Raw genomic sequence first — 22,257 nt, 5'->3', positions numbered from 1 at the left:
AGAATCTGGTGTAAAAAGCTGACTTTCACACACACAAAAATATCATCACACCTGAAGAATAAATAGCCACAAAAAGCATGCAGTAGAAAGAGACTGATAACAGTTAAATGTAGCATAGTTGTAATGAGCTTGCAAGAGCTTATTTTGCACAAAAGCTTTCAGCCTTTATGGGACTCTGCCTGGGAGCTCACAGTCTTTGACTGTTATATATTTGAGGGGATTCCTCCCATAAAAAGCTTCCAACAGAAAATGCCACTTTCAATGTCTCCAGACCCCCTTTTCACATATTATCAATAGAGATAGTGAATGGTGTGTTTCGTACCAAAATACGAAGCATACGTTTAGCATATGCTTTTAGAAACATTTTAGGGATTCCAGTGTTCCTTCGTTTATGGTGTCAACTGAACCTTCTTTATTTATTAACGTCTACTGCATAAGTAAGGTTATCTGTTATTCTTATTATAAAACCTATATTTGTGGTTACATACATTTCCTATTGAACGATCCAAGGATCCAAGAACTTCATTCCAGTGAGAGTAGAGCCCAGTTTGTTTTTCCTCTAATTTCAGCGCATGGATTTCTGACTTCAGCTCTTTCAATCGATCTTCAAATTTTTTGCTCTTTTCCAAGTAATCTAACCTGCAGCCCACACAGGGAGAGAAGAAGCCAAAAAATGAATCTAATTAGCCAGTGGTAGCTCTAACGGAGGGTTTTGTAGTTTTTACATTCATCTATTTTGTAAGGGCAATTTGTAAGAAATGTTCATTCTAAGCTTCTGGGACAAAAACCATCCCCAGTGTAAATCCACTAATCTTACATCAGAGATTAATTTGACACTAAGTTATTCAGTTGACAGTCAATAACTTCATCCAATTTGTATTTTATTTATTCTGATATTTGCTCCACATGACCTGAACCTATGTTTTCCAATTGTCTCATTACAGGGAAAGGCTTTCAGTGACCCTGACTTTTCTTTGGTTGTCATTACATTCATTCTGAATTGCTGACAGCACCTGCAACATTTAGCCCTGCTTGCTGAGGGAGGTTTTCTTTAATCAGGGAGAAGTCAAAACAAAGGGGAATGGTTACAAATGTAAGCTCAGGCTATGGGCTTCATGGGAAACCTGTGGACACACATTTACTTCCAGCTGATCACAGCAATACCTGCTCCCCCTCAACTATAAATCCAGCAGTCACACACAGAATCTCCTGTTAGGTGTTATTAAACAGTCGGAGAACCAGCTTTATATGGGAATCTGCAGAATCATAGAGGGTCCCGCAATAGGTATAGATAGGACATCTGTGGTCTCTTGTCTTCTACTTAGATGATAAGCTCTTTGGGGGCAGGGACCATCTTTTTGTTCTGTGATTGGACATTGCCTAGCACAGTGGAGTCATGGTCCATGGCTGGGGCTCCTAGGTACGACGGTAATGCAATTAATACGTGTAGTAGCTCCTTGCATTGTCAGCTAATTTACTATCAGAACATTAATGCATTTCAATCAGTCAAATACAGATACTGCTGAAGTTACAGCCCAGATACTCCCATATGGAGCCAAGTGATATACAAGAATCAGGCTAGATGACTAATGGTCTCTTCTGATGATAAACTCTATGAAAGTATAACATACATTATAGTGCATGCAGAGTGAAAAAAATTAAAACATGAGTCTTGCCACTTTATGTCCATTTGCCCAGAATGCAGCTTATAAACCATTTTTAACATTCAAGATAGCCTCAGAACCAACTTGGAACTCTCCAAGGTCTGTGTTGGCAAGCAAGTGTAATATCTAGGAATATTTTGAATAGTCTTTTGATAGATTTTAAAGCCAGTTTTCACAGGAATGTAGGAAAGACCGTAACAGAACAAAGGTTCCCCTAGTCCAGTATACAGTCTACAATGGGGCAAAGGAAAGAAAAGCCCTCTCAATGCACCAGTCAGTTGTTTCCATCCTCCTGCAGACTCATATTGAAGCAGATTGCTTTGCCCCAGACAATGCATTCCTTTAAACCCCAGGGCTCTGTATTCTTTGTGGCTAGATGCCAAGAAAACCTCTTTTCTCCTTCTAAAAAGCTAATGTGTTCTGAGCTGATGCTATTACTTCCGTATAAGGCAGTCACCCATATGTATTTTGGGGAACAATCCTCCACTGGTAGGAGGATACATCAGGAGACCTAATTGGTATTTTCCACTTCTAGTTTCTCACGTTAAGACTCCCTAGTTTATTTACATCTCAGGAGTGTTCCAGTACCTCTCTCTTTCTATCTCAAAGGACAGTCTCTTCAGATCTACATCTTTTAAATCCATCTTTACAGATCCTTTGTCAAAGCTGACATCTCTGGTGTCCGCAGGTGAATGAGGAGGATACCGGGCCACATGCTAAAAGACGCAAGATAATCAAAAAAAGAGTTTGTTCCATTAACAATACAATTAGAAGTTTTTTTTTAATTTCAAGTATATTTCTAGCTTCTACAAGAATCTCAAAAACAGTGTCTCCAAAATTGATGTCTTCCTATTGATTCTAAAGATGGCTGTAAGCATTTGTATCCCTTTCCTCCCTGGCTGGCTGGCCCTAAACAAATCTTTTTGAAATAAAATGTTAGCCTTCAATGAAATACATTACAATGCATACAGACTGCGTGCCAATGAGAGAGAAGCATCATGGCTCGAATGTTTCCCATCTAATTTTAAACTTTGTGGATATCAGAGAGAGTGCAGCATGTGCATAGATCCACTTCCCCATAAGCAGGATGAGTGGCATTTGCTCCTGGCACCTCAGGTCACAGTGGCAAATACTGCTTCTATGCAAGACCACAGCTTTACTTTAAACACAGACCGGGAGGAATAAACTTTCATCTTCTCCTGTTACACTCACAAAAATAATAATTAAAGTACTGAGGAGTCTAGACACTTTTGAAAATTGGACTCGGACACTTTTGAAAATTTTACCCTAAGTTGCTTGCCCTAGTTCACATAGTGACTCAGTGGCAGAGAATGGAATAGAACCTGACGATGCCAATCCTCGGTTTTGACAATTCAGATTCCCCCTTTTGCTATACTGGAGCATACAAAAGAAGTTTGAAGCTGCAGACAAGTTTTTGTCCACAAAGCTCCTTTGCTGATCCCTTCCTAAAGTTCTCTCAATGTCATGCAGTTTCCATATTTCATTTCTGTCAATACGACATCCAGGTATCCTTAAATTGCAAACATCTCTGGGTACTGTGTAGGCTATGTGATTAACAGTGATGGTGACAGACAGATAATTTAAGCAATATCTGTCTAATCTATCATATGTTAAAATTGTGAAGACCAAAGACTGCAAAGTACAAAGACATTATAAATACTTCAGCTTGGTAACAAAGTGTCTTGAGCAAGCTTCATGGAGAATGTGTATTTACTTGTTAGTTACATTGTATCTACATTTAAATGATGATTGGTTATTTGTCCACTCTCCAATAAAGTGCTGTCCATTAGAACCTAAACTGGGTAATTTACAGGATAATTAAGCTTCGTTACATCCAGAAGTTTCTGCTTCGCTTTTCGTTCAGCTTCCCTGGCTTCATGCAGATCCTGTTTTAGATGTTCAGCTTCTTTGGCTCTGTCAGACAAACAAACATACTGTGAATGTTAGGTGGTAGATTTCAAACACATGGCAATACACTGAGTTCATACACCTAGCTTGTTTCTGGAGAGACATCTGTTAGCCTCTGAAATAGTCTCCACAGGTGAAGGCCTAATTGCATGGGAAATTGAAAACTGGACAAAGCACAAAAAGAGGTGACTGCGGAAACAGTCCTGCATTAGCTGGCTGATTTAATAGATCTTTTCTATCTCTAATTCCTATGGGCCCAGTTCTGCACCTATTGTCTTGTAATCTCTGAGCCTTCAACCATTATCTGGCATCAAAGATACCCTCTGGGATGCTGGTTTGAAAAGTAAGTGCTCCTTGTTTTGGGGAAAATGCTGTTTAACACTATGCTAGCATAAGTAAAGTGCCCTCAGCCTACCAAGGTGATAAGTACTCTACAAATACCTATAACAACAAAGAACATGAGACACGCCCTGTATTTTAGGACAGCACTGAGCCCTGGGATTCTATACATGTGTAAACAATAGAATATACATAATCTACAACAGTGTGTATATTAAATGCACTACACTGGCTAAGAACCCCATAATAGAATCCTGCAAACCACTTATGAGTTTAAACTCCTCTAATTAGCATGGGTCTAGCATTCACAAGGCTTTAAATTTAAGTTTAGACTCTCCATTAGTAGCCCTCAGTCTTTCGATAATGCTAAGAAGGAGTTGCTGCATAGTCATGGTGAAAACTATAGCTGAAGATGCAATTTTTGCTAAACAATTTTTGGCACTAATTTCAAATACACTGGTACAAGGTGGGCATGAACAAGATGCACAAAGCTGTAAAGTGTTACCTGGGGAGTTCCTCCTTCCACACGTAAATTCTGGGAAGATAATCACACAGTATATCCACAAGTGCCAAGGCTGACAGATGTCAGCCACCAAACCCACAAGCATATCTAACCTTCGATCTGACTCTTTCACCAGTTTTACTGCGATCAGCTCTGTCTCCCGCATCTTCTGCTCCATCAGACGCTTCTCCTCCTTGGTTTTCAGTGCTGTGATCTCCAACCTCTGCCGCTCTTGCTCAGCTTCTGCAGCATTCTGGGCCAGCAGTTTGGCCTCTTCTTCTGCAATCTGAGCTTTCTCAGCCAGCAGCTCTGCTGTTTCCTGGGACCGGAGCTAAAAAGAGACATGATTTATCTTAGCTACTATGATGCAATATTTAGAAAGGAAAAATAGCTACAGTCAGCTTAGAAGCAGGAGGTCTTTCCCTTTTCCAGCAGATCATAATAATGTTAACCCTTAACATACCAAGGATCATTATATTAGTCCTTTGCCCTCTTTACTGAGGGCCTAGAGCCAAGTAAACATTTCCAGGATATCTCATCTCCCTCTGCTCCAGTATGCTTGCCTTCTTCTCTCCTTCCACCATATATGACCTCTCCTCCTTCACTCAGCACTGGACTAAGACATCATCCAAAATGGGCAGAGCCTAGGGAACTCTGCCTGCCTCCTTTCAGCTGCCAGTCCCACCTGCTGCTGGCTTCAAACAGGCTTCTCCACAGCTTCCATTCCTCATGCAGCCTGCTTTCCTCCCTCTCTGGTTCCTGGCCCGAACAAGGTGTTGGCAGAAAAATTGGGGAAGTGAGTGGTTCCCAGCAAATGGAGATTGGGGGCAGGCCTGGCTCCCTGCAAGAGTGCAAGCATACCCTGCCTCCCAGAAAGTCTCCCTCCTTTCCTTAACAATAACCCTCAGAGTAAATCTACACTGCAATAAAAGACCTGTGGCATTGCCATGGCTGGTCTGGGTCAGCCGACTCAGGCTCACGGGGCTCAGGTTGCAGAGCTAAAAATTGCAGCATCGACATTCGAACTTGGGCTGGAACCAGAGGTCCAAGACCCCATGAGGACAGAGGGTCTCAGAGCCTGGGCTCCAGCCCGAGCCCAAACAGCTACACTGCTATTTTTAGCCCTGCAGCCTGAATCCTGTGAGCCAGAATCAATTGACCCGGGCTCGGAGACTCGGTCCCATAGGTTTTTTATTGCAATACAGACATTTCCTCAGTGTCCTAGCTAACGCCACAGGAAAAGGAGCTTATAAATCTTGATGTCACCCAAGGCCAGATGACATTCACAGACTACTGTAACGCTCACCAGTGCCTCGTTGGCTTGCCGGGCTTCATCTTCCATCTGGAAGAGGCGCCTTTCCAGCTCTTCTTTGGCTCGCTCGGCTTCTTCTCTGAGCTGCTTCTCCCTGGCCAGCCTTTGAGTCTCCATCTGGAAAGATAATGAGTGATGCTCACAGACTGGGACTGCCGAGCAAACTGGGTAAATATTTCTAGAGAACTGAAAGCTGTCCAGCTGCTGCATGGCTATCTGCCACTGTCAGGGCATCTTGCAAAGTGCCAGGGCAGCTCATCCGCATTGAATCCAACAGCTGGTGAGTCTGGTTATTGAAAAGTGCTGTCCATATGGAGCACGTGTGTCATGTCTCCCTTTGTACTGCACCTTGTCATGAGCATCCCTCTACCACAGATACCACCCATACACAACACACATCTCCTCAGACATTCCAAACCTCCCATAGCTGCTCATATTCAGTCCCTCCACAGGCATCAGCACAGACACACCCACCTCTGCTTATGGTATGAACAAGTAGGGTGAGGAAGCATGTTTGTGTGATGAATGGAATAGATACTTTCAGCAACAAGAAGCAGAAGGAACCTACTTTTTGTCTAGCCTTTTCCTCCCTGGCCTGAGCTTTCATTTGCTGGATCTCGATGGAGTCAACGTTCCTCCTTCTCATGAACAGGTCGTGGTTTCCAATGCACAGCTGTAAAACCTGCAGAAAGCAAAGCAATTGCAACACAAGTAAGTTGCAGTGAGCTGGGGGAAGAGCACGGCACAGGAATGCAAACACATCTTCTACTTGGGGGCTAACTTCAGAATCATCAGGAGCTAGCAATTCCTCCAGGTTGTAGGTTTCTAGCCTAGCAAGTCAAGGTAAGGCACATCTTTAGTCAGCAAATATATGATTTGGACAGGTTGAGAGCAGGCTGAAAGTCTCTCTCCTTATTCAGTCACCGTCTCTGGCACCAATTTCTCCTCCAGTTCTGCTGGTGTAAGAGAGGTAAATGGAACTCGTCTGGGGTGAAGGCATATGAAAGAGAAAAGCAGTAGTGGCATGGCAGGTCATCTGCAGAAGACCCTGCACAGGTGCATAATAAGATTGCAGGTTGGGAAAGGATATGGTTTAGCTAGGGAGAGGACTGAGCCAGTGTCTTCCCCCATCAATCCCATAGGGATATTTCAATGAAAGATAATGCCAACCCAGTCAGCAGTATCGTATGCTGCTTCCCTTTCCTTGAGGAAAGTTGGGACAGCAACAGACTGAGAATCCACACAAGCACTGCTCCTGAGGAAGCAAAGGAGGCATCATGCCTTCCCACAATGCCCTAGCCTTAGGTCTGCAGGATTTCCCTGTGGCTCTTTGGTCTTTTACACAGTTGGTGAGTCTCCTCCCATACCCATTCTTTAAAAAAAAAAAAGTGCAAACTCACCCACAAACAGAATAATTTAGAGGAAATAGCAAGTGTTTAGACTAAGTTTTCTGGTCCCTGGGTGGTTCTCTCATGTAGGGCACAATATGGTACGCCAGTTTCTCTCATTAATTTTTACCAAATCACTGCAACACTAATTTTTATTATGGCTTCAGGCCTCTTAAGTACCAATACTCATGACACACGACCACGGCGGCTATTCTGAGAATAAGATTTCTCACTCTGATATCAATCAATGCAACTGGGATTGTTACTACATTCAGATTTTTTAAAAGAGCAGCAGCCCACTTACCAGTTTGTTCACTTTGAGCTGAGAAGAAAAGAATTTGAAAACTTCTGCTTTTTTATCAAGAGGTTTAATAGTTAGCTGGGGAAAAAAAATAAAGGGAAGCAGAAAAGTCTGGATCAATAAAAAGCTGAAAGTATTGAATACTATTTCTACAGCAGACAATAACGAACCCACACCTACAGGAAAGTATTATCCCCAGCATAGAGGGGAAACTGAGACAAGACGTTAATGATTACTCGAGACCTCAGAGAGAATCAGAGCCAGAGTTGGGATTTGACAACAAGAGAGTTCTTAGTTTCCAGTCCTGCAATCAGATTGCTAAGGGATTTTAGAAGCTGAAGCTGCCAGCAATGGGGCCAGTTAGTGCCAGCTGTGACAGTGGCTTTGTGACGAACTGGATTGAGGCCACCAAAGTCAATGGTCATCATTACTAATTACTACATGAAGTTATTACTAATCTCTAGAAGTTGTCATTTTAACAAATTTAATACTCCAAGCCTGCCCTTGTGAAGTATCCAGCACCACTGTGGTTATAAAACAAACAAAAAGGAAATACATAGCAAAAAGCCTAAAGGATAAAAACTCCTGGACATCAGGACCCATTCATGGAATTTTTGCTTCTCCATATTCAGAGTCCATCTCCCAAATTGTTTTCTGAGGAGTAAGTGAAAAAGAGCTATATTGCAAGAGGGCCAGCACAGAGTGTTTCACTTCCCATGTTCCATTCAACAGTACGATAAAAGCAGCTCCCTTCTTTTAGATCCTGGCTTTTGCTGCGACTCATGAATTAGCACTCTATTACGATTCACTCATTTGCATTTTGTTGTATAATCTCAGTGCCTATCATCTGATTTTAGATACGGTTTCACTCAGATTATAAATAACTTGTTATAGCTCATTTCACTGTGTGGGTAACAGTCATTCAAACATCTTGCCCAAAGCAAGGCTGTGTTTGAATAGCAGAAGATAATGAATGTTTTAATACATGTACACCCCTGACTTTGGATTTCCACTAGAGCAGAATTTGGACCCCAATTTGAAAGGGCTCATTGAAAAGAAAGGAACAGACTGTGTTCTGCTTTTATTGTTAATTCCTGGGGATTCCAGTGCTGATGTTTTCTCCTGATCAGTCTTCCAGTTAGCAATATTTCAGGTCTCTCTCACACCTTCCCCTCCACACTCTCCCTTCTTTGTATGGAGGATGATCTGTAATCTCTTTAAATTCAACTGAACTCTTATAAAATGTGCTGGGTTTATAGCTCTGGAGACAGAAGTCTTCTACTTATCCACAGAACAGGCAGAGTGCAGGTAGAAAATGCATAAGCCTCCCTACATTCCCTCTCTTGCCATAGTGCCTCCATCCTGACCTGGAGGGACCAGCTCTGTAAATGAAGATAAAGTTCAGTCTTCATGGACCATTCAATCCTTAGCTTCTCCACGGAGGCAACTGGAGCCAATCATGGTGGCTTTTGTAGGCCTTATCTTCTGGAAAATGAACACAAACCACCACACTTTTTTCACAGGTCAAAGAGCCATCAGACTGCAATGATGTGCTCAGTTTTCAGGGAGGGCTGAGCACCCATAGCTCCCCTTGAAACCAATGGGTGCTACAGGTACTCAGCACCTCTGGGGGGGAAATTCAGGCCCATAATTCTGAGTTTTGTTACAAATCCCCCATCCTCAGATTTTTTTTCAGCTGTTCAGATAGACAGACTGCTTCCAATCTATTACAAGAATCCCTGTGTGTGTACGCACGACCGCAAAAAGAGTAATAGGTTAGATCCAGCCTACCTCTTTCTCACTATAGGAAATGTTTCTGATACCACTCCATTCAAAAGACTTATTTGGAGAGAACCTGTTATTTATGTTGTAGACATGAATACCTTTAGCATCAACTCCAAGTAGGAGATCTGTGTCACTCTTATTTTGCTGCAAAGGAATACAATAAATTACGACCAACATCATTTTGGGTGGCATGTACAACCACACTCCAGCAACTTGTTTATTCTAAGCAATGTATTTGTATATTTTAGAGGCTAGTGTCTCCACCATATACGGGGTTTATTAGTCTACTGCCACCTCTAGCTAACAGGCGTGGTCCTTTAGCTTAGCCAGTAGAAGCCCATAGTTTTAGATCCAGAAATCCCAGGCTCAGTCACCATAGGTGACCTCACTAGGGGGTCATCACATGCAGATATCAAAGACCTTTTACAGACATTACATAATTAAGCCTAATAGTTCTATTCACAGGAACTTATTGTATTTATTTTGCAGACTAGTAAGCTGAGAGAGAGTAGTGTGTCCATGACCACATGGCCAGTCAGTGGCAGAGGTGGAAATAGAACCTATGAATCCTAGTGCTAACTCCCCTGCTTCAAGTATCAGGAAACACTGGCACTAACTGGGCTGAGGATTTAGAATCAATTAATCTATGGCAACTAAAAATACAGCTTAATAGGATACACTTACAGCAATAGGAAAGTAATTGACACCATACATCTCCAAGTCCTGAGCAATTTTCAAATAGTTCATCTTTGCTTCATCCCTAGAAAGCACAGGAGTGATTACACCTGGAAATTCAAGTAAATTCCAACCATTTTCCTCTCCTCTAATTTTACATTACTGTTTTGAAGAGAGCAATCCTAAACAGGTGACTTGATCTTTTGCTCCTTTGTCCTTTGGTTTACTTGCGCTTAAGTTTTGCTGTACAGCTTTTAAGATCTGCACTGTTAAGTTCATGATCTATTGCTGACAGCTTAACCAGTGCAGTCTACTCCAGATGACCAGAGTAAAGCTTTACCAACCCTGTTTGAGTCACATATAGTATAACCTTTACCCATTACTGGTAACTGGCTCTGATCTCATCTCTACGTGTCAGTTTTGCCTCTTTCAGATGTTCACAGATGCCACTGGCTAGAGACCTGTGTCATGGAAGACAATGTTAGAGTAGGAGTTTTCCCCTCAGGAAGTGGTTCACTGAGAAGTATTGCTGTAAGAGGCTCCATACAATATTATGCACTAAAGTCCAAGAGATACACCGAAGCGGTCCTTTGACTAACAGAGAACTTCTTCAGCCACTGATCAACATAATTGCCAATCCCCTTTCAAGGCAGGCAAAATAATAAATATTGAGGAGAGAATGTTAATGTGCATCCAGGGCAGCTAAATAAAGAAAAAATGAATTCAGACAACTTGGGCTAGATCAACTCCACATGCCTAAAACTCTTATTGAGTTTTATTTTATTGCCAGACATGTTGAGTACATCACTGTTAGTTGTATAAGCCCTGGAACATGAACATGGAACAGCACCAAGACAAACCCCATGATTCTTGCACAGGTGATGCCCCCCCTTTCCATCTTGGTTCCTAGCTAAATAGACTCGTGCCTCTATAGTCCTAGCAATTTCTCTCATTTTCTTAAGTAGGTATGAGATATATGAGGTTCATTCTCTGTAGCTTAACATGGGGCCTGGTATGGTGTGCCTCTGAAACAGGGCCTCAACCCCTCCATTGGCTTCAATGCAAGTTGAAGGCACTAAGTCTATCTCAATTGCTCAGCACCTGGTATGAGCAGGATCTTAGGACCAAAATATTGTATTTTTCCATTCAGCAATAAACGTTCCTATTAGGAATACAATGTTGATAAACCAACATAAATGGGGTCAGATACCCATCCGATGACTTATAACTGTAAAACTCCACTGAAGTCAAGTGGGTTGCACTGATGTAACAGATATGTCTATGATCTCCCAAGAGATGTTACAGTACCTGGCAATACCCCTGTGCTCTGCATACCAAGCCGATATCTTTTCTTCCCACATATCTGCTGTCATCTGATATTGCCGGAGGACCTACAGAACAGGGAAGGATTTGGTTTTCTTTTGAACATATGAAGACATGTGCTGCCAATGGCGTTTACCTCCTGCCGCTCCCAAACAACACAGTGTATAAGGGTCAACAAAATTCACAGCTGGGACTTGTTACCAAGTTCAGAGAAAACACACACACACAGTGTGAATTCCTGAGGTTACAGCCAGCCCCACGAAAACATTTGATTCTTCATGCAGCTAAAAATATTCATGTTCAGGCATGGGAAATACTTACTCTTTTGGGTAACAGCTCTTCTTGGGCAAGAAAGCCTGGCTCATGAAAATTCGGGTCATAGTCACCATACTGTCACAGGAGAAGAAAACACACTTGGTTAAATACCTGCAGAATGCTGGAGAATTTGGTAGCTGGACAACTTTTGTCTAGAATGACTGCCTCAAGGGGGAAATACAGTCCAAGTAAATGGGCTTTGTACAGGGATCCCTTAGATGGGTTTGGGGTATGGAATTTGTCGTTAGTCCATGGCCAGGGCATGTGGCTTCAACAAGCCACTGTTCTAGCCAATGGACTGAAATACTAGGCACAGCCCCTTGCAGAAGTTCCAGTCTGTGAATCCATGTAACTACAGATCCAGTGACTCCTTCCCTGTCCCATCCTCCCACATCCTTCTTCACCTCAGCTGATTCAGACACAACAAGGAGCCCACTTCAGCTGCATTCTGGAGATGTGGTGGCTTTGCCGGCTCAGCTATTCCTCCTGTACAAATACCACACATGGCTACTGCAGTCAGCAGTGCAGAGGGCTTTGTGCTGACCTTCTGCCATGGGACAATTTTGACCCCTGTGAGCATATGGTGGCCTCTGATACTTAAAGATGCTGAATGTCCTTAGTTCCCATTGATTTCAGTAGGAACTGAGGGCACCAGCCACCTGCAGGATCCATGGACATCTTTTAAAGAGCCAGGAATAATTTTACATTTTAATATAAGCTTATACCAAAGTCCTATATACAGATTTTCAGGATCAAGATATTCACATGCTCGCACTCTGCCTCTTAGTGCAATACGACAATCCAGAGAACAGGATCTAATTTTAGTCCTCTTCCTTGTTAAAAACAATGTAAAATAGCAAACAAGCCTCTCTCTCCCTAATTGCAAGTAATTATATACAATATAACTCTTCTCTTTCTGCAATACCTCCATGTCCCCAGTTGACCTACTTTCTTCACAGCAAAGTTTAAGAGTATTGTATGCAGAAAAGGAGTACTTGTGGCACCTTAGAGACTAACCAATTTATTTGAGCATAAGCTTTTGTGAGCTACAGCTCACTTCATCAGAAAAGTACTCCTTTTCTTTTTGCGAATACAGACTAACACGGCTGCTACTCTGAAACCTGTCAGTATTGTATGTGTTAGTTAAACCTATATAATCATGTTTGATAGAAATTAAATAAAAAGAAAATGCACTTGTGTACTAACCTTAGCCTGCACAGCATAAGAAGCCAATAAAACTGTAGCCTCTGGAGAGCAGTAGATTTCTTCATCCAATATCTGTTTCTTAACCTAAAGATGGAAAAACAGTACCAAGTTATGAAAGACAATCCAAAATCAGGACTTAAACTAAGCTTGAAGTGAATCAAACCAGCCCACCACAGCCTGGCACCAGAAATTAACAGTTATGAGATAACAACAGCAACAACAAACAAAAATACACTGTAGAAACACAGGATATTCAAAGTTAAGGTTAAATGTACAGGAAACCAAGACCTTTGAAAATCTGGAAGTCACAGTTAAAGTAGTTTGGCTATCCCCACAGAGATACCAGTCGTCAGCTATCTACCCTGTCTTGCAGATACTGTATTGAAAAAGTGTACTATAGAACATGAATTTTATCATTTGTTTCATGCACACATACCCAATACTAAGTGAAATAATTGCTCACCATGCTAACTTGCACACTTTTCATCGACCTGCTCTAATCTTATGATCCAGGGATATGAAGCTTTTATAGAGAAACACACTAGCTTGGGGTCTAAAGACATGTGACTAGTTGGATGACACATGAATCATAGGTGGTGAACACTCTCCGAAGATCAGGACCTTAATGAAGAGTGAGGAATGATTGCCTTCCATATGCTATTTGTCTATTCAGGAATTTGGCAGATTTCTGTGCACATGTTGTATATGACCATAGAGAAGGTCAGAAAGATGCTCAACCACTGTATGATTAAGATGAAAGTATCCTACTTTTTTAGATCAATGCTAAAATGAAGGCACTTGTTTTGGATGGATAAAGTACCATATAGTAGCACATGTTGCTTATTTTCTCAGCACTTCATTACTGGCACAGAGTTAAGGTCGTTTGGCTACTTTAACTGCAAATCTCCATGCTGCCAAGGGTTTGGGTTTCTTGTGAGTTTCATCTTAACTCTGGCCTGGTTTTCTTAAATTTGAATTTTCTCTTAACTCAAATGTTATTGAAAGGTAATGCGCATTCAAACCACTAATGTACGCCTCTAGCCTTCATTTCACTTTAACCCAGTTTTTTTCTGTGTGAAAATAAAAACGGGTCTACCTTACAGTAGATAAAAGGTGCTTTACAAGAGCAAAATATCATCAGAGATCATCTGAGAATTACTGAGATACAACATTTTCCTGGAAAACAAGTGTTCAACTAGAGATCAAGGGCCCAATTCTTATATATACAAAGCCTACTTTATACCACTCCAGCAGCACCAACAGGCCTTCATTGCCAGGCCCCTCTACGCTGCCAGAGTGGTATAAAGCTCCCTGAATGTAAATGAAAATTATGTCTTAGAAGTAAGTGTTAAAACTGAAGAAACATTTTAACAGCAGTAAGAAAACCCAATGAAAATATAATACTCAGTTTGCTTGACATCACAAATTCTTAAAATTTTAAAATGGCAAGAGCAGGTTTTTTTCCCATAAGTGCGAGAAAAATGTAAGAGAGAAGCTTTCATTACTGTGAATCTGGAATCATCAGGTTTACTCATTATGCCACATTCATATATGCAGAATGAATCACGACTCTCTCTCACCCATCTATCTGGCACTCAAGCATATATATCCAGGGGAGAAGCGATAACACATCTTGCTTTTACCATTAAAAAAAGTGAGCCAGCTCCTCAGCTACCATAAATCAGCATAACAACTTAATTGTCTTCAGAAGAGCTACCTCGATTTGCACCAGCTGGGAATCTGGCTCACTGTATCTAAAAAAGGCTCTAGCAGGTAGCTTAGGCCAAAAGGTTAAATTTTGTTTTAAAAGAGGCTTACAAAATGTAAAGTTAATAGAAATGTTCTCAAATGTAAAAAAAATAAAATAAAAAATGCTCAATTAATACAGTTCTGCAGTGCCTGAAGCTCAAACATTGCAACATTGGACTAGTGAAGGAGAACCACAATGTAAAACTGACTAGTAAAATAGTGAAACTAACAAGTGTTTTAGTTGACCAGGCAGAGCCAAGTGCAGAAAGTTCAGGAGGAAAAAACAGCATAAATGGTAAAAAGTTAAAATATCTAACATTTTTTCCATTTTAATAATCTAAGCTGATATTAGTAACACAAGTACTAACTTGAGGGGTTTTGTTTGTTTTAAATCTGATTTTACCCAATAATTTAAAGGAGAAATGCAGCATAATATTCACAAATAGCCCTCTCAAATGCAAATGAGTTTAACCTAGAAACAAGTCTTGAGGAATTTATAGCCTTAAACACTTCCAAAATGGAAGGAAGGAATGACCTGAGGTAACTCGGTTATCTTTATGAATATCCATTGGGATAGCAGATTCTGTGAACTGAAATGAATCCTCAAGGAAGGATTTTTATTATAAAAATTTATTCCTTTGGTGAGCACAATCTGTGAATGTGTGTATAGTGCAGGGGGAAACTCATTTCTAAGATGCTAAAATGGAAAGAATGAAAAGGTTTTTCTTCAAAATTGCAGCTTTCATGTTCCATGTTACAAATCACATCTTTCACAATTGAAAATGACCTTGGACAAATTCTATACACGTCTTTGGGATTTTGAAATTAAAGAATTACAAACATGAATTGTTATACTTCTTTCGACAGCAGATTGTTCATTAGAGATCAACTGAGAAAGTTATGAAGAGTTTTAGTCATGTAGTTTTATTCACACATATGGCAAAATGCTATTATGCCACATTAATATTTAGACATTTCAGTAGTCTATAAAGCTGAAATCTGTAGGCATGCGGATGTCTGTACATGTTTTTCCTATTAGTATCCAGGTGCAATCTGGTTCTTATGGCCAGGAAACTCTGCAAGTTCAAATTTGTTTTTTGCCATGTCTTTCTACTTTGGAATGAGAAGAATTACACTAATTGCATATCTGAAAGTCAAAGCTAGTCAAGGCAGGTTCAAGGGGAAAAAAAACAAAAGCAAAATGAGGATTAAAAGAAAGGCAAAGAGGAGAGTTTTTGTCCTGTCATCTCTTTCCTAAATGACTCAAGAAACCAGCTGTCAAATGGTTAAAAGAATCCAAGTGGAAGAACAGTTCCTTAGAACAATGGCATTTGTCCAACTACTTGATGAATTAATACCTGCCAGGAAACAAGTATATCTGCTGTGCTTCTATATTTAATATCATACAGCATATAGACAATCATATTCTATGCCTCCAACCTCCTTTGCACAGACATTCAAGTTCCAAAAACAAGCAGAACTGCCATGGTCCTGCTACAAAGAGGAACCCATCTGTTGAGAGGCAGATGGAGCAGTAGATAGAGCAGTGCTCTACAGTGGCTCTGTACACAATAGCAGAAACGTGGGGCTGGGGCAGGCCAAGGAACGGGCAGTGGTTCTATGAATAATTGGCCAAAACCTCCATGCATGGTGCATAAGAAGGGCTATGATAGCAGCTGTGGTGTGACAACATGGTTTCTCTATTCCAGGTTGGGGAAGGTTTTGAGCTCACTCATCTCTATGTAGGTCCCCAAGCAAAGCCTGTTAACTTAGCATGAGACACAAGAATTTGGCCCATAGTGCACAGCATCCACAGGATTACCAGAACCTTAGAAGTCTCCAAGACAAGCATAATGGAAATGACCAACCCTAGCAATTCAATCAGAAAGGCAGCTCTGCAGAGCTACGAGCTCTAATGTACAAGTAGAATTTATTTTTGTTTTTTAGCACCATCCATCCAGAGATCTCACAGCGTTTAACAAATACTAATTAAGCCTCACAGCACCACTGAGAGGGAGATAAGTATTACAATCTCAATTTTTAAGAGGGGAAACTGGGGCACAGACCAGCTAAGCAACTTGCCCAAGATCATTTAGGGTGTCAGGAGGAGAAAAGAACACCAGAGTCCTGACTTAAGAATTCTGCTCTTACAACTACTGCACTATGCTTCTGAAAACAAACAGCTCCCCTCTTAACAGTTATTGAAGTGCTGGAAATTATTCCATTCTCTCCTGGCAAAACCACAATATTACTTCCTAATGCAATCAACCCCATTGCAGGGTGTCACCATGAGTAGGGTCAATTATACTTCTGTGAGCAGTGGGATTCCATTAAATTCCCAGGGATGGGAAACACAGCTCCAGTTGGCTGGCAGAAGTTAGAAGCATGCAAGGTGCCAGAGGACTTCTGAGTATCCCTGAATTGCTATCCAGAGAAACAAATATAGTATATTGGTGCTGTTGTACAGTAAATAGGGTATATGGTTTGCTTGATTTGAAGAGTTAAACCAGTCCCAAGCTTGGCTTATCTGTAATAAATTTGCAAGAGATTTAGGTCAAAAGTATGCTGAGCCCATTGATTTGTTTATATAAATTACCTGTTTATCCCAATAAAATTTAAGAGTTTGCCAGACAGCCTGTATTTCCATGTCCAATTTTGTGCGTTTTACATGTGATTGAACATTAAATCCATAAGGGATTCCTGGAATCTTATGCTGCTGTCCCAACAGATTTTCAAAACATATATTCGGGGCAGACTTTCTAGGTATGAAAACTGACAGATACAATCAGAAGAATGAAGTTGCATTCTCAGCCCAAGGGTAGAAATCCAGGAAGCTGAGCAAAAGAGAGAGAGAGAAACAGGCAGCAGCAACAGGGACTACAGACACTGATTTGCTAAGCTGGTCTGATCTTGCCTTCAAACAATTGAGAACCCCAGAGCTCAGAAGATTTACAGACCAAAGAACTGGAGGGTCTTAAAAATTTTATGGAGCTGTTCATATTTCCTGGTTTTGCTGTGTTTCTTCCTTCTCAGCCCAGCCAAGTAAAAAGCTTCTCCAAATCTCCCTGGGTCTGCTTGAAGGTTTTACACACACACACACACACTCTCTCTCTCACCCTTGCTGAGGAAAAAATAGGTAATTAATAATGATGAATGAACCTTGAAATACTCAGAGGTTATGTTCACATGGGATTAACACCCAAAACACTGACTGCTTGATTCACATTCTGGACTGTAAGTCCCAGCAGCTGTAAATCCACCTGTAATAGGGACACAGCAACACAAGCCACCAGGAGACCCGGAGCTGGTGTAGCCCAAACAATGGGTAGGTCCAGTCTAATAAGGTGAGTGAGCCCACTGACCAGGAGAGGAGACTATTATTGATTCCAACTAGGATATCCCACAGAAACACAGCAGCTTGCCTGCTATGGGCAGCATCACACTGAGGACTAAACTACAGACACAAACAAAGAGAAGACAAATCATGAAAAGGGATGGGATGAACAGAGCAAAAGTTAACAGTTAAAAACTGCCTCCTGACCTGCAAGAAGAATAGGTGCTGGGTAATTTCCTGTAATAGCTCCTCTTCCACTTTCTCTGGATAAAATTTAGCCAAAAACCGAAAGCTAACAGGGTCTTCTTTGGGGATTTCTTGATCCAAAACCTATTTTAAAATAAGCATTAGTAGAAGCAGCAGTGAAAATGGTGCAGATATGCCTCAGAACACAATTCCAGACATCAGTTAGAAAGCAGCAAGCATTTGAACCAAAGCAACCCTTTCAGATTTGAGCACGAAGGACATTGCTGACTCTAAATTTAACACTATGCATTATGGGCCTTATGCAGCAATCAGCTGGTGAAATCCTAAGGCTTATTTTATGTAGCAGATCAGACTAGACTATCACAATGGTCCCTTCTGGCCTTAAAAATCTAGAAATCACAGGTCATCACTAAACATATGAGCCTTTACCTCTTGAGCTGAAGTAGTAGCTCCTGTAGGAGTAACCTAACTGAAAGGAGGTTGACAGTTGCTGTTTTTACAGGCTAATTGTTTTCAGTACCTTTTTATCCATCTTTAACCAGGTGTACATTCCTTTTATTGTGTATTGCAAGCCAAAGAACCAAGTTTCCCTTAGTCCTAATGCTCGGCACACCAAGTCGAACAAGTCCTTTCCCTTCCACTTCATCTAGAATGAGAATGAAGACAAAAAAAAAAGAATGGATTTGAGGTGCTCTCAGGCTGGTTTTCTAAAGCATAGGGGATTAACCAGGTCATGGTTTGCTTTCTTCCTGAGAACTGCATTTATCTCATCTTTTGCTTTTCAAATAAATGTGTCACTGTTGCCTAGTGGTCAGAGGAAAGGCTCAGAAGCAAGGCCCAAGAGCCAAGTCTTCTTGATGTCTCTTCTAAACTCTGCCAGATTCACAGTGAAGCTTTTGAGTACGTCACTCTCTATCCTGCATTTTACTTACATATAAAATGGAGATGATGCTACATTGCAAACTTTTATTAATAATTTGTAAAGTATATTTAATAATTCATGCAAATTGGAGAGATTGGGGCAGTGTGTTGAAGGGAGGCCCAAGCCTAGAAGAACAGTAATGCATAAAAATCATAGGGTAAATCCATCCTTGATGTAACTCCATTACTTCAGGGAGTTACACCACAGACAGACTTGACCCCTTAACTATACAGGCTCTGATCTTACTCCCATTCAAGTCAATGGGGTTGGCCACTGCCTTCATTGGGATAGGACTGATCCCACAATAGAGGCAAGATTTGTTGTATCCAGAAAAAAAATGTAAAAACATAGTCTAATGATAGACCTAACATAGATATATGATTAGTTAGTTTGCTAGGCTAGCTCCGTGTAGGAAGAAGGTTTTGATTAAAGGACCTGAAGTTCTCTCACACAGTCACATAGATGTGCAGCCTTTTCAGAGGAAAAAAAATAAAGCTGTTTCTCCTGTTTGGCTGGGTGTTACAAGAGTTGCTGTCTAATAATGTGGGTCAGATCCTGAGAACTTAATGGCAAAAAAAGTGAATTTATGAGTAATATTTGGATGGGGAGAAGGAAATCATCCCAACAACAAAACCAATATTTTGCAAAGGAGGGGGAAGAGAATACATTACATTGAATTTAACAAGGTTCCTGAGCTGTAAGCAATATTCCAAAATCCTTTATTTCTGTTAATCTGACAAAATTATTTTAGATCAATGTGTAACAATATATGACCTGTAACTAGGTTATTTGATCTTTGGGTGACTTCTAAAAACCAAGAATTATGTAACAATTCACACCCAGAACAGACAATCCCAAACAAGATTGCCAGCTCCCACAATGGCAAATTCATTCAGCCCATACCAGTTCTAAATTTTCACCTTTAATTTTTAAATAAAATCATTTCCCACCCTTTTTTGCTACTGTTGATTTAGTATGTGTTGACCAGCTAGCCAATCTCTGTATTTCCTCCACAGTAAACCCAAATTCAACCAGTGACTGGTCATCTAATGCATTATTCTCCTGCATGTGGTGTTCATTCACTCTCTTCTTTTGCAGCCTGTATTTCTTGATTTTGTTTACGGGGGAGTCATAACTAGCAGAAAGAAAGAACTAGCTGGTGTGTCCAGATTTGTCCCCCGCCCCCATAAAAAGCTTCCCCACGAAAAAACAAAACAAGAGCTTTGACATTCTAAAAGTCATTCTGACTAAACAAATATACTTGAGCATGGTAAACGTTTTTAAATCCAGAAAACAAGCAGGCACCTTTGAGGATAAAGTCTTAATTCCCAACTCAAATATGCATTCTGCAACTTGTAAAATAAATTACAGGCCCTGGACCTGCTCAGCACCCGCAACTCCCATTCAAGTCAGTGGGAATGGACCACAATCAGCACCTTACAGGACTATGTCATTTGTACAAAGATTATATATGTGCACCCACACTGATATTTACAAGAGGTCCTTGTATTGCACACCAGTCTGACTAGGATGAAAATCAGACTGAAATCTCTCCAGCTGGCATAATGCCACTTTAGCTGTACTGTGGTGCTACAATCAGAAATTAATTTTACTGAGGTAGTTTTAGGTTTTTATTGAGCATATGAAGTCAAGGGTGCATAACAGAACATGTTTTCTGAGACAATTAATGGCCCTCACCTTAGGTCTGATCATTTATTTCTTAAATAGCCTATTAACGGAGGACTTTAATGGATACCCATTACAGAGTGCATGCCTTGATTAATTCTTTACATGTACGACTGTCCTTTCACATGTACCATCTCAGTGTACTTTAAAAATGAACATTTAATAAGTTAATGCTACTAATCATTACCTATATATGTAGGGCAAGGTCAGTGGCAGCACAGGCTTCCTTACACTGCCCCGTCGGCATGCCTCCACCATGAAGCTGGAGGGACCTACTATAAGGTTGTGGGTAGTTCTGTCTATTCAATCCTTGGCCTCTCTGCTGAGATTCCCAAGGTGTCAACAAGTGGTTTTGTAATGTGGACACTTATCCATTGGGAACTGGACTGAGACCACCCAACTTACTTCACACAGGCCACTGAACAATCAATACATAGCAATGCCTTGCAGGCAATACTGACCTAAGCTGGGTTCAAACCAGCTCCCTACAGGTGAGAGACTATGGGTCTGATTCTCAACTGTCCTGCACCTCATGTACCCATTTACACCTGTATAAAATACACATGAAATGCTAGTAGATCAGAATCCCAGGTGTATGTGACTACATAAGGTGCAGGACAGTGGAGAGGCAGGCTCAAAATCCCATTACCAATCCCATGAGCCATCCAGTCCCCTGATTAACAATTATTTTTCCAAAGCCTGTTTGTGGTTCTATTCAGAATTGTCCAAGTCAGACCTTAGTAACATGGAGGATGTAAGTTCTCTCTCTCTCCTCCCACCTCCAGGAAACTTACCTCACAGCTGAACTCCATTTCAGCATCCATGGTTATAACTTTCACTTTAAAAGTCTTAGGTTGCTTCTTCTTCAGCCCCCTGATGGACATTTTATCAGGACAACTGCAGCTAAAATTGAACAAGAGTAACATTAACAAAAGTATACATTTAAATACACAATTTGGGGCTGCAAATCTACTTTCTGGAATAAAATAGTAAATCCCAATATAAAATAAGTCTGATCTACGGAAAGGAGGAGGAGGAGGAAATCACTCTTTATTATGAGCTGTCTCTGTATGTGATAGCATACCTGGAAACGATAGAAAATCCAGACCATAACCAAGAAAGGAGATTAAGATTTTACGGTACAGGAGCAATTATTTATATGAGTAAGTCTCCAACTTTTCCTCCAATTCGAGCAAACATTCAGTCCCACCATGGCAAGGGCCAGTTGTCTGCTTCTTATCACATGCGAGACACGCATCCCCAGATCCAGTCCCACAAGATACTGAAGTGCTTCCTTCCTCTGTTGCAGCATAAATGTCAGAGTACAACAAACTACAACATCTCACTATTGTGTTGTAATAACACAAATATGACATTTATCTTGTCCCTTTACAGACCTAGACAAAATTCTCCTTAACAAGACAGGATCTCTGTTGCATATGCCATACTCTTTGAGCACAGAACTGCTGCTGACATCAATGGAAGCTGTGTTGCAGAATATGAAACGAAAATACGCACCAAAGAGCAGAGATCCACAGCGCTGACCAGAGAGGACTATTTTATTCTTAATCATTCTCTGCCTTTTACAGAGGATGCCCTCATCTCATTGAGACATGTGCA

General features: G+C 40.9%; 1 protein-coding gene across 4 annotated transcripts in view; it reads right to left on the bottom strand.

Moving 5' to 3' along the window:
• Positions 1–22,257, bottom strand: part of LOC311532529 (merlin-like) — a 31,389-nt gene that overhangs the window by 5,039 nt on the left and 4,093 nt on the right. For 2 of the 4 annotated variants that reach the window (XM_084651057.1, XM_084651058.1), the window contains exons 2-16: positions 21,432–21,540; positions 18,550–18,675; positions 18,030–18,152; positions 12,740–12,823; positions 11,540–11,608; positions 11,204–11,286; positions 9,905–9,980; positions 9,227–9,364; positions 7,439–7,513; positions 6,315–6,428; positions 5,741–5,863; positions 4,548–4,765; positions 3,497–3,599; positions 2,253–2,380; positions 489–639 (exon numbers count right to left, since the gene is read on the bottom strand). In XM_084651057.1, the coding sequence (XP_084507183.1) occupies positions 489–639; positions 2,253–2,380; positions 3,497–3,599; positions 4,548–4,765; positions 5,741–5,863; positions 6,315–6,428; positions 7,439–7,513; positions 9,227–9,364; positions 9,905–9,980; positions 11,204–11,286; positions 11,540–11,608; positions 12,740–12,823; positions 18,030–18,152; positions 18,550–18,675; positions 21,432–21,521 (1,701 nt within the window). In that variant the 5' untranslated portion in view covers positions 21,522–21,540. The remainder of the gene's footprint in view (positions 1–488; positions 640–2,252; positions 2,381–3,496; positions 3,600–4,547; positions 4,766–5,740; positions 5,864–6,314; positions 6,429–7,438; positions 7,514–9,226; positions 9,365–9,904; positions 9,981–11,203; positions 11,287–11,539; positions 11,609–12,739; positions 12,824–18,029; positions 18,153–18,549; positions 18,676–21,431; positions 21,541–22,257) is intronic. The other 2 variants (XM_084651059.1, XM_084651060.1) reach the window with 2 other exon arrangements.

The sequence above is a fragment of the Lepidochelys olivacea genome (assembly GCF_965140295.1).
Source record: "Lepidochelys olivacea isolate rLepOli2 genome assembly, chromosome: 17".
In the NCBI taxonomy this organism is placed as follows: domain Eukaryota; kingdom Metazoa; phylum Chordata; order Testudines; family Cheloniidae; genus Lepidochelys; species Lepidochelys olivacea.
The sequence above is the reverse complement of the archived record's forward strand: the minus strand, read 5'-3'. Positions and strand labels throughout refer to the sequence as shown.